The sequence below is a fragment of the Mixophyes fleayi genome, chromosome 3 (assembly GCF_038048845.1).
Source record: "Mixophyes fleayi isolate aMixFle1 chromosome 3, aMixFle1.hap1, whole genome shotgun sequence".
Lineage (NCBI taxonomy): Eukaryota > Metazoa > Chordata > Amphibia > Anura > Limnodynastidae > Mixophyes > Mixophyes fleayi.
Window position 1 is genome coordinate 138,150,075 of NC_134404.1, and position 17,420 is coordinate 138,167,494.

Below are 17,420 nucleotides of genomic sequence, written 5' to 3' on the forward strand. Positions count from 1 at the left end.
GGATTTTGAGAGGGACAGAATGTGAGATTTGAAGGAGAGGGAGGAATCAAGCATGACCCCAAGGCATTGGACTTGAGGGACAGAAACGAGGGTAGTGTTGTTAAAAGAAATAGAGAGTGGGGGAGTGGGAGAGTCCTGGAAGGGGGAAAGATGATAAGTTAATATTTAATTAAAATTATTTTAAAGTCAGTGTGTGTGCATGTCTTCTGAGGTCCCCGTATTTGAAATGTGGAAAAAAACAGATGTTCAATCGGATTAAGATCTGGGGAATTTGGACACCTTCAACTCTTTGTCATGTTCCTCAAACCATTCCAGAACAATTTTTTCAGTGTGGCAGGAAGCATTATCCTGCTGTAAGAGGTTATTGCCATCAGGGAATACTGCTGCCATGAAGGGGTGTACTTGGTCTGCAACAATGTTTTGGGAGCTGGGACGTGTCAAAGTAACACCCGCATGAATTCCAGAACCCAAAGTTTCCCAGCAGAACATTGGCCAGAAAATCACACTGGCTCTGTCAGCTTGCCTTATTTCCATAGTGCATCCTGGTGCCATCTCTTTCCATCTCTACATAGTCAATGTATAGTAAGGGTGTGCCAGTATTAAGCGCACACAGGAGTGACTGATTCAAGCTCTGGGCATCTCGTGTTCTTGTTTATCAGCCGTATATCTTGCTCCAGCTACAGGTCTAGTTTAATGCCTATATTATTATTAACAGGTGACATTAGTTGAATAGTTTTTTTGTTTTTTTTTCTGCGTGATTTTATATTCCACCTATATATTGGATGTATCTGCAGTGTCTTGTGTAGTAGAGCAGAGCAGACCTACACCCGTATTGATCACCACAGGTATCTTCAGATCCGCTCCCTGTTGAATTTGGGCGTACGTATACCTGATTTATGTGCATTTTAAAACAGACGCACATTCCGCTCAGTATGTGTGCTTTAACGAATCAGACCCGTGTTTTCAAATAAGTTCATGTGTTTCTTTTCTGGAGGAGACGGCACTCTCAAATAGTTACCCCCAGACAGCAATTCCAATGTTTTCTTGATATATACAGTACATAGCCAATCAAATGTGTGATGTACTTCTTTTTCTGAGCACATTAACTTCACATTGAGTACGGACACTTTATAAATACCTATGCCAATGCATTAGTTATTAGTTCAGGTCATAAAGAAGCATGTGGATGACTTATATTAGCATGTGCATGTTAATATATGAGCATGCAGACTATAAACAAGAGCAGGATGTATATGACAATTCCGTCATGGCAGTGGTTTCGGGACAATGCAGAGAGAAGAGATTAGCTGCTCACTTACCTTTACACACAGACGTATGTGTTTGGGCTTTGAGGGAGACACAGGATTCTTGGCAGACTTATGTTAGCAACAACATAGAAAACAAATGGGAAGACTGCATGGTGAGTAACAATGGAGTGACAATGGCAGGGAAGAAGAATAGTTAGTAGGTGATTAATATCAATGAGGCAGAAGCAGGTCGGAGTGACTATGAGAAGACATAACACCGTACATACAACAAAGGTGACGTGTCTCCTTACCTCCATATCTTCATTGAAATCTTTGGCACAGAAGATACTTTTCAGGGCAGCTACGGAGTTATCAGATTCATCTACAAACAAAGGAGAACAGGTACCACTATCTGTCCTTTCCCTGCTAGAAAACATATTTTACATGAGCACATCTCAAATACCTTGTGATGGTTCAGTCAGGCTACTCTGGTTGCGTTTCAGAGCTGGTTTAAGGGGTTTCCGACTTTCTCCTACTCGGGGTGGAGAAAATGTGGATTCCTCTGTGGCTATCTGAGGAAGAATATTTACAATGAATATATCACATGTAATTGTTCTCAAAACAGGACTCCCGAAAAACTTTCCCCATGAGCATAATATACAGTCTTCAACGCCCCATGCGCCTCATACACAGTCTCCAACACCCCATGCGCCTCATACACAGTCTCCAACACCCCATGCGCCTCATACACAGTCTCCAACACCCCATGCGCCTCATACACAGTCTCCAACACCCCATGCGCCTCATACACAGTCTCCAACACCCCATGAGCCTCATACACAGTCTCCAACACCCCATGCGCCTCATACACAGTCTCCAACACCCCATGCGCCTCATACACAGTCTCCAACACCCCATGCGCCTCATACACAGTCTCCAACACCCCATGCGCCTCATACACAGTCTCCAACACCCCATGAGCCTCATACACAGTCTCCAACACCCCATGCACCTCATACACAGTCTCCAACACCCCATGCGCCTCATACACAGTCTCCAACACCCCATGCACCTCATACACAGTCTCCAACACCCCATGCGCCTCATACACAGCCTCCAACACCCCATGTGCCTCATACAGCACTGTCTTCTCTAACATAATCACACAAGTAGATAGGTCCTACCCCCCCCCCCCCCCCCCACCTGCTAAATAAGCATATTCATCTATTGAAATTATATGTGGTGCTGTGAACAATCTGATGACCTGATTGGCTACAAGTTGTTCTAGCCCCACCCGTCTCAAAATATATGGATACTAAGACGTGCAAGTAATGAATATTGATAACAAACGTGTTCTGATCTTAAAACAAGTGTATTTAAAAAGTATTTATCAATTGTTGATTATTATTTAAAGGGAATTTCCAGCTTCAGAGAGATTTATTGTCCAGGTTGATGTGTTATTTTTTGTCCTTAATAACAACAGATCTGTTGTGTAAATACACTTGAATTCAATGCACAGACCTGATGTACTGTTGTATCCAATGTAAAAGAAAATAAACAAATCTGCCTGGGCAATAGAATTCTCTGAAGATTATTAGGTATACATTTAAAGGGACAACCAATAAACTTATAACTAAAAATAATTCAATACTGAAGTAAAAGAATTACAGCCTGCTAAAAAACAGTCACAGGAAAATCGTACAAAATAGTTCAACCACTTAGGTTACAACAAACAAATTAGCTTCACAACTATAAAGAGTGCAACACACATTCTAAAAGTAAATAACACCCATGATCACAGAACTAATGTAGTGTAACATCAGAGTCCCTCTGCATAGCGTGTATAAAGGGAAAGTTCACCTTTACTTTAGTATTAATAATGTTATTTTTGGTAATCGTAACACTTAGGGCACTATCTCCCTTCTGAAGATATCAAAGCAATAACCACTGGGTAGCGTGGCATCTATAAACGAGAATACAGCATCTTACACCAGCAGCGTCATACTGTCACCATTATTTATACTAACAGCCCTAGCCATTGCCAGTCCCTATATTGGTGCTGCTGCTAGAAACTTGTCTTACTGGTGCCAGGGCAAGCCACTAAATAGGGGGTTGTCAATGTCACTGTATGATTTCCTAATTCGTTCCTGCAGTGGCTGGACACCATTCCTTTGTAGGAGTGTAAATCTTCTCTGCACAGGTGTACACATTCCAGTCCCCAAAGCTTTTAACTCTCCAGGGCCCGGAAAAGACCCAATAATGTAGTTGCTGATGTGACTGTACAGCTGCCTTATTGCTTTTGGCGATCGCTATGCACCGACACTTGGTAGGGGGAGTGTGAGCTCCCCCGTGCTTTTAACAACTCATCCCTATGCAGCTCTGAGCTATAACAGGGCAGCGTTATAATAAGTGCATTTTACTAGCAGCTTGTAAAGCTAGTAAAAAAACATACACAAGCATTGCATTCTATTCTCTCCATATGTGTAAGCCTAGGAGGAGCTCCAAGTGTGCTGCAAACATTACTAACAAATGCATGTGTTTGACATGTTTTCACTACAGTTGAATAACGGTGACACTAAGCTATTAAGGTATCAGTGGCGGATCCAGGGGGGGGCAATCGCCCCCCCCCCCCATAGCAGGGGCTTGCTGCCGGCGGCTGCATACTGTGCAGGTCCGTTCAGCAGTGACAGTGTACTGCCCGGCTGCTCTGATTGAGTTTTAAACACAATCAGAGCAGCGGGGCAGCACACTGTCACTGCCGAGCGGACCTGCACATACTGTGCAGCCGCCGGCAGCCTTAGAAATTAGAAAGGGGGCGGGGCCTAAATAGCCCCCCCTAAAATCGCCAGGGGTATAGCAAAAGTCTGGATCCGCCCCTGTAAGGTATCAGGGGGTGACAGGTGATTGTGTTAACTTGAGCATTGCCAATAATTTTGAAAAGGTGGCTCCTATGGTTCCAGCACTATAACTTGCAGATGTAATAAGAGTAATAGTGTCAGTAGGAGTGGCAGGGGATGCATTGCATACCTGTGCAACTCTACATAACTCACGGCTACCATATTTCCTGGCAGCCAAGGAAAACAAAGTGAGGCCTTGCAAGATATTAGTTAGTGCTAAAATATATTCAGAATACTGACAGTAGGTTACTGTAAATGTTACGGTTATCTGAAACACTCAATTAATTCCTGTAACACATTAAATATTCCTGTTATCCAAAACACTCAAGTAATTCCTGTAACACATTAAAGTCCTGATTTAGAGTTATACAGAAAAATGTGACTTTTCATCCGGCAAAGACATAGATGTCATTATCATCATTAACAAGGAAACTTGCACCAGGCCTATGGGGAATGCATATATACATCTCCAAAACCGCAAAGTCAAAGTCAAAATTGGACCCCTCTTTAAGGGAAAAAGTTGACTTGCGTCTCCTCATCTCTAGGGCATTGAACTTATGTGTGAACACCGCTGACGTGCTTGTTTGAGCGCAAGTGGACGGAAATATAATATACATTCAACTCAAAATGTGGGAAACAAACAAGTCATATTTTTACTTTGTCGAAACTAACTTATATCCAACTCTAAATCAGGCTCTATAACTGAAATGAAGGTGAAAATTCCATGTAAGCACTGGCATGAATCTGATGATGACAGGATGCTAATTATTTCACCTGGAATCGCACAGTACTCTCTATTTCTTTTCTTCCCCCGTTTTCTTTCTCTCTCAGCTGCTGCAGGCGACGCTTTCTGCTGAGCTGAAAACGCAACAAAGATACCAGCTGAGAGCAGTCAATGGAGCCCAGCAACACCATGGACTCTGGAAAAAGAGACAATCCCTCATCAATATTTCATGTCACCCTCTTCCACTGCACATACTTTCACATTCCTTATATTAATAATGTAGAATAAAAAATACTAGCCAGGAGAATGCAGTGCTTCTGGCTTACAGATATGTTAGTGATAAGTGGTTAGCAATAGTTACAAACATGTAGTGCAAGGTAATATGTTCAACAACAGTATGCATTAAGTGATAAAACAATATACAAAAAAAGCTCTAAATAACTTATAAATAAATATAGTAGAAAAGTATCCTCCTTATCAGTCTCTGAATCTATGGCATTGCATCATCAGCTGTTCACTGCAGACTAGGGATGTGCACCGGCGACTTTTGAGGTCTCGTGTTTTGTGTTTTGGATCCGGATTTTCGTTATTTTTGGGGTTCGGATTTGTCTCGCAAAACACTTGACGAAAGGTCTCGGTTCGGATTTAAGGTTTTGGATTCGGATTTTTTTGGAAAAAAACATAAAAAGTTTAAAAATCAAGTTTTTGGGCTTATTTTCACTCCTAGGCTATTATTAACCTCAATAACATTCAATAACAAGCATTTCCACTAATTTACAGTGTATTCTGAACACCTCACAATATAGTTATTAGTCCAAAACGTTGCAACAAGGTATCTTTCTGGACTGCGTAGAGGAGTGGGTCACCACAATATATATTAAAAACCCTGAACTTTTATGATTCGCACCAATAAATGTACCTGGACTGCGTAGAGGAGTGGGTCACCACAAGATATATTAAAAACCCTGAACTTTTATGATTCGCACCAATAAATGTACCTGGACTGCGTAGAGGAGTGGGTCACCACAATATCTATTAAAAACCCTGAACTTTTATGAATCGCACCAATAAATGTACCTGGACTGCGTATAGGAGTGGGTCACCACAAGATATATTAAAAACCCTGAACTTTTATGATTCGCACCAATAAATGTACCTGGACTGCGTAGAGGAGTGGGTCACCACAATATCTATTAAAAACCCTGAACTTTTATGAATCGCACCAATAAATGTACCTGGACTGCGTATAGGAGTGGGTCACCACAAGATATATTAAAAACCCTGAACTTTTATGATTCGCACCAATAAATGTACCTGGACTGCGTAGAGGAGTGGGTCACCACAAGATATATTAAAAACCCTGAACTTTTATGAATCGCACCAATAAATGTACCTGGACTGCGTAGAGGAGTGGGTCACCACAATATATCTTAAAAACCCTGAACTTTTATGAATCGCACCAATAAATGTACCTGGACTGCGTAGAGGAGTGGGTCACCACAATATATTAAAAACCCTGAACTTTTATGAATCGCACCAATAAATGTACCTGTACTGCCTAGAGGAGTGGGTCACCACAATATATATTAAAAACCCTGAACTTTTATGATTCGCACCAATAAATGTACCTGGACTGCCTAGAGGAGTGGGTCACCACAAGATATATTAAAAACCCTGAACTTTTATGAATCGCACCAATAAATGTACCTGGACTGCGTAGAGGAGTGGGTCACCACAATATCTATTAAAAACCCTGAACTTTTATGAATCGCACCAATAAATGTACCTGGACTGCGTATAGGAGTGGGTCACCACAAGATATATTAAAAACCCTGAACTTTTATGATTCGCACCAATAAATGTACCTGGACTGCGTAGAGGAGTGGGTCACCACAATATTTATTAAAAACCCTGAACTTTTATGAATCGCACCAATAAATGTACCTGGACTGCGTATAGGAGTGGGTCACCACAAGATATATTAAAAACCCTGAACTTTTATGATTCGCACCAATAAATGTACCTGGACTGCCTAGAGGAGTGGGCACTGGGCACCACAATAAAATATATAAAAAACCTTCAACAGGTCTGCATTACACTACACATACGGCTGCTCCTCCATCCTCTCCATCATATATATGTTGGAGTTTTAGCGTGTGACAACCTCTTGTTTTTGATAATGTCAGTGCATTTTGAATATTTTTCAATTTGCCCCACACCACTGAATGAACTTTATCTATGATACGCATCTATCTATCTTGACTGCGTAGTGTGGTGGCCCCGGTACACAATTTGGTACCGAGGCCACAATATAATTAAAAAACCCTCCACGTGTCAGAATTCCTCCAAAAAAGGGTATGGACTGCGTAGTGTGGTGGCCCCGGTACACAATTTGGTACCGAGGCCACAATATAATTAAAAAATTGGGCATCAACAGTCAACGTTGTTTAATATCTGATACACCTCTATCTGGACTGCATAGTGGAGTGGCCCCGGTACCCAATTTGGTACCGGGGCCACAATACCTCCTCCAAACATGGTACAGACAATTCGTCATTGAGATCCCATCAAGTATGTTAAAGACAGACAGGGTCGAAGTGTTATTCGTTGACTTTGTAAACCCAAAAAACTGTCCCTGTTGCACATAGTCGTGCAATGAAGACTGACTTTTTCATTTAAAGGCACGATCTTTCAAGTGTAGTGTTTGTAAGTCTAAGTCATATTATACTTTTGGTAAAATTGGTTTATTTTGTTCCTCTTTATGGTAATTAGTCATAGAATTAAAGTATGAAATAGAATTAAAGTATGAAATAGAATTAAAGTATGAAATAGAATTAAAGTATGAAATAGAATTAAAGTATGAAATAGAATTAAAGTATGAAATAGAGTGGTATAGAGTTGTAGTGTGGTATAGATAGAGTGGTCCACACAATATAATAATAAAACCCTCAACTGGTCTGAATTCCACCAAACAAGTATCTGGACTGCGTAGTGTGGTGGCCCCGGTACACAATTTGGTACCGAGGCCACAATATAATTAAAAAACCCTCCACGTGTCAGAATTCCACCAAACAAGTATCTGGACTGCATAGTGGGGTGGCCCCGGTACCCAATTTGATACCGGGGACACAATACCTCCATCAACCCTCTAAATCCCACTCCACTGATGGCGGACACCGGGCGCACGTCTAACACCAACATTGCAGTTACAGCCGCAGTTATACGCTTTGCAATAGGGTGACTACTATCGTATTTTGTGGTCATGGCAAACGACTGTTGGACGGTCAATTGTTTTGTGAAAGACTTAGCGGTCTTACGACTTCCCCTCTGGGAAGATGACCGACTAACAGCAGCAACAGCAGCAGTGGCAGTAGTAGGCGTACCGCTGCAGGATTCCTCGGATGAATCCCGTATTGAGGAGGACTCAGTCTGGCTGCTGACTTGGGCTGCAGGACTGAATCTGATGGAGATTGTGGAGGAAGTTGACGAGGAGGGTGTTGCTGGTGTGTATCCAACTGGACCACGGGATTTAGGTGTCCCTGTACCGATGAGGGTCCTAGCCCCAGTTCCTGAACTAACCACTGAACTATGAAGGTTATTCAGGTGACGTATAAGGGAGGATGTTCCTAGGTGGGCAAGATCCTTACCCCTGCTTATTTGAGCTTTACATAAGCTACATATGGCCATACATTGGTTGTCTGGATTTGGATAAAAATAACTCCAGACCGAAGAGGTGCATTTTTTGGTCTTCTGACCAGGCATGACGATGGGCTTTTTCATCCCATGGACATCAGCTGTTTCCCCCCCTGGTGCCTCATTTACAATAACCACATCACCATCCTCATCATCAAGTTCCTCCACAGCGCCAGCTACATCATCAATAGCCTCCTCCCGAGCCACCTCTTCCCGTACAGTGATGGGAAGGTCAGGCTTGACAACCACCAACATCCTTGGACTCGCCTTGTGGATTTGTGATAATTTCTCTTTAGAAGGCAGAGTTGTTTGCTGTTTTGTTGCTGACAGCATAACTCTCTTCAATTTTTTGTAGGGGGGGGGAGGAGGAGGAGGGCTAAGATCCGTGGGTGAAGCTGAACCACTAGTCATGAACACGGGCCAGGGCCTAAGCCGTTCCTTGCCACTCCGTGTCGTAAATGGCATATTGGCAACTTTACGTTTCTCCTCAGATGATTTTAAGTTTCTCTTTTTGCTACTTTTTCTTAACTTGGGCTTTTTGGATTTTACATGACCGGTACTACGAGATTGGGCATCGGGCTTGGAAGACGACGTTGATGGCATTTCATCGTCTATGTCATGACTAGTGGCAGCAGCTTCAGCATTAGGAGGAAGTGGGTCTTGATCTTTCCCTACTTTATCCTCCAAATTTTTGGTCTCCATTATATGTAGCACAAGATACTGCAGAATGTGTGAACTTGGTAATATTGCAGTACCAATGGACTTATACTTCTGGATTGGTTTTGCAAAGTTGGTTATAATTATTATATATTTTTTTTTTTTTTTAATTTTTTTTTTTTTTTAACTTTTTTTTTATTTTTAAAAAACTTGGGAATAGTGGGGAAATAACTATGCCCTTAGAAGCACAGAGCACAGGACACAGCACCACTGGACTGAACAGGACACGGCACAGGACCCAGCAGCACTACGGAACTCAGCAGGACAGAGCACAGGACACAGCACCACTGGACTGATAATGCAGAATGTGTAAACTTTGTAATATTGCAGTACCACTGGACTTTTACTGCTGAATGTGTGAACTTGGTAATATTGCAGTACCAATGGGCTTATACTGCAGGATTGGTTGTGCAAATTTTGTGGTAATTAAAAAAAATTAAAGTAGTTTTTGGTATTTTTTAAAAAAACTTTTTTTTATTTTTTTAAACACAGGGGAATATTGGGGAAATAACTATGCCCTTAGAAGCACAGAGCACAGGACACAGCACCACTGGACTGAACAGGACACAGCACAGGACCCAGCAGCACCACTGACCTCAGAAGGACAGAGCACAGCACACAGCACCACTGGACTGATACTGCAGAACACAGCACAGCACAGCACAGCACAGCACAGAACTAAACAGCACAGAGGACCACCTAACACACCCTCCCTCTACCCTGATCAATGCCCGAGTGAAGATGGCGGCGACTAGCGGGGAATTTATAGGATCCGAGTATCGCGAGATCCGACAACGGGATTATGAGTCAGAGCCTCAGTTTCACATTTGAATTTGGCGCCAATACCCGGATCTGTCTCGGATCCGACTCGGATCCGCAACGTTCGGGTGGGCTCGGATTTCATAAATCCGAGTGCGCTCATCCCTACTGCAGACGCAAACACAAGCTAGAGAAACACAAGCTAGTCTAGCCCAAATGCAAAAACCATGTGTGCTGGAGGCTCATCCAGAATCCAGCAGAGACATCCTGGATACACTTGGTGATTTCCAATAATCTGCACCAGGTTGTTCTTATCTGAGGCTTCCAATTAATCTGTTGTGCCTACATTGCTGTAGAAAGATATACAATGGAATGACAGATAACCTAAAGAGCAAGTACAGATACATGACAACCACAGTGTACCTATCAACTGCACAGAAATCCTTTTTTTTTTTCACTGGTGCGCCTATGTAGTCTACCCACGTCTAGGTTCACAACAATTTTCTTGTCTCTGATCATCTCTGCAAACTAGAAAAGTTCCTAGGTTTGCGGATAGGTAGAAAAGTCTAAAGAGGCACTTTGTCTATTCAAAGTCCAGCCTAAAATACAATCCCCTATCGTCAGTAGTCCTTGTACAAAGCAGGGGATGCATTTCAATGTTATGATTTTTTTCCCTAGCAGGATACTAATCGAAGGTTTATTTCATGTCTCCTTATAAGATTGAGCAGCCACTTTTACAGGGGAAAAAACAACGAACATTGGTGAGCTGACCTATGCTTGGTACTGGCTACTTGTACTATACAAGAGGATACCATCTTATTCCCGATGCCTGGGATAAAAGAGCTTTCAGGGCTACCATTATATTTTTATTCACTTATATATGTTATATTGATTTTTAATATAAATTCTGCATTCAGATTCTGTACCTTACAGTTTACTTCCTCTATCTGCTATTCTTCATTTCTATCTGCATTGCGTGCATATAAGATCAATGACTTATTTCAGCTGTCTCCCTATCTATGTCTATTTAAAAAGTCCATTACTGGCTTAGTTTTATTCCATAAACAATTTGCTTAACAAAACACGATGCACAATAATTTTTTTTATAAAGTGTGTGTCCCGGTACATGGAGCATGTTCACCACGATGAAACTGAAGTAACCTGGGCCCCTGAAATTCCCAAAGCACTCGAAAGAAAGGTGCATGCAAATGGCACATCTTCGCAATAGGGACAACTTTGCACGCAATGCTGAGGCAATGAGGGCAGGCTATGGCATTCTAGTACTATGCAAACTTCCAGTCAAAAAGATGGATGCTAAAGGCTTCATGCATGGGCTTGTTTGCAAGGAAATACCTGTGGCGACACATGAAGACATGTAAGCTAATCGAAGAGGCAACAAGCTCACACCTGGCCAGAACAGAGTCCAGTCACTGTACGCCTTTGCTCAGCCTGTTCCACCTGCATCAGTGATGGCTTTTGGAAGCTCTTGAGTGACATGACCCAGGATGAAGTCTTACCCGCAGTCAAAAATGAACGATACATCATGCAGATGGGACAGCATCTGTTCAATCGGGTCGGAAGCTTAGAGAAATGGGCAGACTACTGCTACAGGCCAGAAGAGCTACCCCTTTAGAAACTTTACCACCCCATCGAACTTTCTGCACCTAGTAGATGCTGTGAAGCTGGTAGCTGGCTATGACAAGGAGACAGGTACATTTAGAACGCACTCGCTGGCACTTAAAATTGGGCACGGCCTACAAAAGATACCGAGCACTGTGGAGTGCCAAGCCATAATGGAGGGCTGCAACATTGTGAAAACACACATTTCAGGAAGCTATATGAGGCGAGATGGAACAAGTTGATCTAATCGGATGTCTTGAAAACTCTTAAGGAGTCCAAGTGGAACATGCCTCAGCTCTAAACTTTCACGGGAGATGAAAAAGAAGCACTTGCATCTCGATGAGAAGCACAAGCCTACCGAAGTGGGCTATCCACCGAGCCTACGGTTAACCACTGGGCACTACTTGCAAAAGTCACCCTGGCACAGGTGATCTTGTTCAATAGAAGAAGGGAAGGGGAAGTTTAAAAAATGTTGCTGACTACTTTCTCCTCAAGAGATACCTCAGATCTCCACGAACATGTGTACCTAGCGCTTTCCAAGGTAGAGAGGAAGCTCTGCGACACTTCACTCACATTGAAATCCGAGGAAAACAAGGGAGAAAAATCCCCATCTTGCTGACACCAGCCGTGCAAGCTGCAATAAAACTTCGCCGAAAAGCATGACAAATGTGGAGTGGATAGCCAAAATGTTCACCAGACCAGCTGCCTTGTCACACTGCAGAGGCTCCGATTGCATACGACTGTTTGCCGAGAGTGTGGGGCCAAGCATCCCCCACACGCTGTCTTCCACGAAGCTTCAAAAGCACATTGTCACTCTCTCGAAGGTCCTCAACCTAAACAACACAGAACTGGATTAGTTGGCAAACTTCTTTGGGCACGAAATCAGGGTGCACTGGCAGTATTACCGCGTCCCAGAAGGTACCCTCCAACTTGCCAAGATCAGCAACCTGTTAATGGCTCTCGAATGGCAGACTGGCCGAATTCAAAGGCAAGAATTTGGACGAAATGCACAATGATCCGGACGGTAAGTGGAAAATCTGGTGTCTGATGTATGCTTTTGACTTTTACCTCAGTCATTTACATATCTGTTTCTTTTCAGAACCGGTCCAGCTACAGATCGACATGTCAGATGATGAGCAATCCCATGTGACAGAAGTACAAGTGGTCAAGCGTTTAGTCAACACTTCCACATCAGAAGAGAGGCGGTGTATGGACCTGGCAACACAGGACCAGTGCCCATCCATGGCTACCACAGGTAGGTGTAGCACACAGTTTTGCTAGGCAGAAGAACTTTGCCTTCTCTGTATTTTATGGAGCCATAATGGACCACTTTACTTCCTTTCTGGTTGCAAAGAAGTGCGGAGGAAATCCTGGGACAGAGAGGAGGTCCAGGCTGTGGAGAAACACCTGAAGAGGTTTATACAGACATGCCGAGTGCCCAGAAAACAACTGTGTTGCGTGCCTCATGGCTGAACCATCCATACTCAAAGATTGGAACTGGTCGGGGGAGAAACTCTACATAAAGAACCGCATAACAGCTTTAAAGAGGGATCAAACTTGTTGAAATGATGCAAAGTGGTTGAACAGGGCTGTAGCCTCCATAGCTAGGTGTCGGTGTAAGCGGGCATGTTGATGTCCTCAGACAGTCAAAATACATGACACTTTCCTCATCTTGCAGTCTGTGTCAGTACTTTATGCAAAGTCAAAGTGTATATCTAATGTGGTAACTCTGGTAATAAACCTCTCCTACACATACTCCTATGATTGTTCTGTAGACAGGGCATTAGGAAAGGGGTGTCCCTACACGCCATGTTCCAGACATGGGTCCTCACGATGCAATAAAAACAAGTGTGTGTGTGTCTGTCTGTCTAGTGGCCCATGTCTGGCTTTTAAGATTTTTGTTAATGACTGTATGTTTCAGTCATCTCCCTAAAGCTACAGCGAGATGCACCTTTGTTTTTAAACTACAAATATGTGCTAATTTTCGCCACCCCTTATCAAGAGTACTGCAGGCTTTAGGGAGTCTGGCAGCAAAGGAGAAACAGAAAAAATATGAAATGTGTAAATAGTAAAAAAGAATTTACTGAACAAACAAGATATTTAAGGATGAGGCTACTGAGATGATAGAATCCACTTGATGTTCAAAATAGTGATATTGCACAAAACAGATACACATGGATCACAATGTGAAACATCTATCACAAATGACATGCATGGTAACAATGTAGACTGTTTAGCTCATGACAGTCCAGGAGATTAATGGAGCATGGATTGTGTATGTCCCTACTTACTGCTTCATGGAGCTGATATCTTACAGGTGTGTTCATGTGCTAAATCCCAATGTACAAACAAATTGCTGTTCTGCGCTATGGAGGCATTGGTAAAGGGCATATACTTCTTATTTTACTTCGCTCATTTCTTGTTGCTATGGAGACCAGGCATCCTCAGTTACTATGGTAACATAGCTGGTTAGGTAAAGGAGAAATGAGGGTGGTCCTGGAGACTGGCACTTCCATGGCCATAACGGGTGTTGTGACTGGCAGAATAATGTCTGAATAGTTCATATACCACTGCCACAGGCATGTTGCACTTTAACCCATCACTGTAATTAGGACTCAAGCCATTTTCTATGCAGAATCATTTTATATCTGATTCATAGGTAAATCAGTAAAAATAAAAAATGTAAAACTATATAAAACAAATTAAAAAGCAAGCAAGTAAATGGAAAGGCGAGGCTATGAAATTGTCAGAATTGGATGAAAGGTTTGCAGTATAGTACTAGCTGCTAATTTCTATTCTTGTATATAAAGTGAACTTGTCCCCTACACACAGAGGTGGCAGCCCTCATGACTAGTTCCTTATAAATTCACAGCTTGATAATTTGAGTCAGTCTACAAATGGCTGCCTCCTCTGTTTGTAGGTGACAGGTCCACTTTAAGGATTTGTTTATTAATTAAGGATCATGATTTCAGTCAGCAACCGCACTCAATTATTCAGAGCAGGGCCACCCTACTTCCAGATGTCTGGGAACCAAGGAACGTCACTTTACAGTGCTAGAAAACATTATAACTTTTTCAGTTTACTGAAATTAAAATTCTATGCAAATGGATGAAATACTTGCAGCACAAAACATATGATTAATCTAGAACTTGATGAACATAAAGGTCATAGGAGGCTCAGTATACAACCTCATGTTCTGGATTATTTATAGTTGGTTATTTAAAAGACAACTAAACCAAAAGTGACATTTTTATATACAGCAATCAGTTAACATTAAAACCACTGACAACTGAAGAGAATAAAATTTATTATCTTGTTACAATGGTACCTGTTAATTGGCTGGGATATAATAGGCAGCAGGGAACAGTCAGTTGATGTGTTGGATGCAGGAAAAATGGGCAAGCGTAAGGATCAGAGCAACTTTGACAAGGGCCAGATCATCTCCAAAACGTCAGGTCTTGTGGGGTTAGCCGCAAGCTGGTCAGAGTGTCCATGCTGACCCCTGTCCACCGCCAATAGCGCCTACAATGGACACGTGAACACCAGAACTGGACCATGGAGCAATGGAAGGAGGTGGCCTGATCTGATGAATCACGTTTACTTTTACATTATGGCCGCTTGCATATGCGTCATTTACCTGGGAAAGAGATGGCACCAGGATGCACGATGGAAACAGGGCAAACCGGTGGAGGCAGTGTGATGCTCTGGGCAATGTTCTGCTGGGCAATGTTCTGTTGGGTCCTGGTATTCATTTGGATATTACTTTGACATGTACCACCTACCTAAACATTGTTGAAAACCAAGTACACCCTTTCATGGCAACGGTATTCCCTGATGGCAGTGACCTTTTTCATCATGAAAATGCGCACTTTCGCACATCAAAAATTGTCCAGGAATGGTTTGAGGAACATGGCAAAGAGTTCAAAGTTTTGACTTCACCTCTAAATTCCCTGAGCTCAATCCGATCGAGCATCTGTGGGATGTGCTGTAAAAAAAAATCCAAGCCATGGAGACCCCACCTCACAACTTACAGACTTAAAGGATCTGTTGCTAACATCTGTGCCAGATACCATCAGACACCTTCAGAAGTCTTGTGGAATCAATGCCTCAACTTGTCAGAACTTTTTTGGTGGCACAAGTGGGATCTATACAATATTAGGCAGGTGGTTTTAATGTTGTGTCTGATCGGTGTAAGTATGAAGGTAAAAAGCATTGCTTAATCCAGACTTTCCACTACAAGTTTGTTAAATGCCATGTAGCAATGTATAGACTCTGAACTCTATAACAAAATGATGAGACATCAACAGGTCTTGATTAAGGGTTCTGGCCACCTTAGGCTAATACACCCGTAGCGCCCTCCCCCCTCAAATCATTATAGGAAGATTCAGGAGTAATCTCCAGCAAACAAATTTAGACAGATTCTCTTGTCTGTACTTTCTGTTCTTTCTTGCTTGTTCTTGCAGCTTTGTTGTCATTTAGCTGTCTTCTGGAAAGTGGGGTTCTGTTTTGAAAATGTGCAAACATTACAAACCCTCAAGAATCCTCATGAACACCACACAATAGAGATAATGCCCCCCCCCCAGGAGACATTTCTTCAGCCACCAGTGATCTTAATGCCTCCCGTTATTTCATCACCTACCCCCCCAGACAATTCATCTGTCAGGCCGGAGGTCTTCTGGAGAATACAACGGAGCAGAACACTAACCAGAATTAGCACTACTGAACTGGAAGTTGCGGAGTCTAACGTACCCCTGGTATTCGCCAAGGACCCCCGCAAAAAGGTTTGGACTTCGCTGCACAGGGTACGCAGGTCGCGGTCCTACCAGCCAGTTGCCGGTGTAGCGTAGAAGAGTCAGACGGTCCGGGTCACACCAAACAGGATAATACGGTACAAAGGGAAATCCAAAGAGTAGTCGCCAAGCCGAGGTCACAGTACAATATAGGTCACGTAGATATCAGAGTAGTCGTCAAGCCGGGTCACAACGGGGAGCAGTAACAGATGAAACTAACAGAAGCACAAATGCACAAAACCAGGAATACAGACTAATAACCTGTTACTCTGGCACCCTAATGGCGCCAGAGCTAGGTTAAATAATGGGAGAATGCCGCTGATAGGAGGACCCAGGAGGCGGCGCTGATCGGCAGCAGTAGCGTCCCGTTGCCTAGCAACAGGACGGAGACAGGGCGCAATGCACCAGGAAGCCGGAAGCTGCCGCGGGGGATCAGACGTCCGTTCCCCGACTGACAGGGGATCAGTGGGAACGGCGTTTGACAGTACTCCCTCCCCTCCTCCCTCTGGAAGAAGGATTAGTATTCTTCAGGAACTTGGCAAGGAGATGAGAAGCATGAAGATCGACCTCCAATTACTCAGAACACTAATGACTGAAGCTTCCACATACCAACCTCTCTCACCTCCTCCTTTCAGAGGTAAGATAGAGGTGTTGAAACCATTTACTGTATGGCATGTGTTTTAAACCTCTCCTTTCTGTGTACTATTCTGATAACATTTCTACAGTACTCTGTAATAGGGATGAGCCATTGCTATAGGCCAGAATTTTCTGTTTATTGCCCGAAACAGGGTTCATGCTTAGTACCTATAGCTGAGGATTATTACAATTGTGTTATCCTGGGTTTTATCAGTGTTGTTATGTTCCGGATGGAAGTTTTGGATGGGTATACAGTTTGACAATATGTGTGAGGATTTTTGTAGGCTGCTTTAATGAGTCAAAGCTGTTTATTATGTTTTCTTTACTCATGGGGCCT

At 42.9% G+C, this 17,420-nt stretch overlaps 1 protein-coding gene across 2 annotated transcripts in view; it reads right to left on the reverse strand.

Annotated features, from left to right (window-relative positions):
- Positions 1-17,420, reverse strand: part of CLCN2 (chloride voltage-gated channel 2) — an 86,403-nt gene that overhangs the window by 6,759 nt on the left and 62,224 nt on the right. Inside the window, exons 17-20 of one of the 2 annotated variants that reach the window (XM_075202449.1) lie at positions 4,919-5,064; positions 1,711-1,819; positions 1,559-1,629; positions 1,320-1,376 (exon numbers count right to left, since the gene is read on the reverse strand). In XM_075202449.1, the coding sequence (XP_075058550.1) occupies positions 1,320-1,376; positions 1,559-1,629; positions 1,711-1,819; positions 4,919-5,064 (383 nt within the window). The remainder of the gene's footprint in view (positions 1-1,319; positions 1,377-1,558; positions 1,630-1,710; positions 1,820-4,918; positions 5,065-17,420) is intronic. The other variant, XM_075202450.1, reaches the window with a different exon arrangement.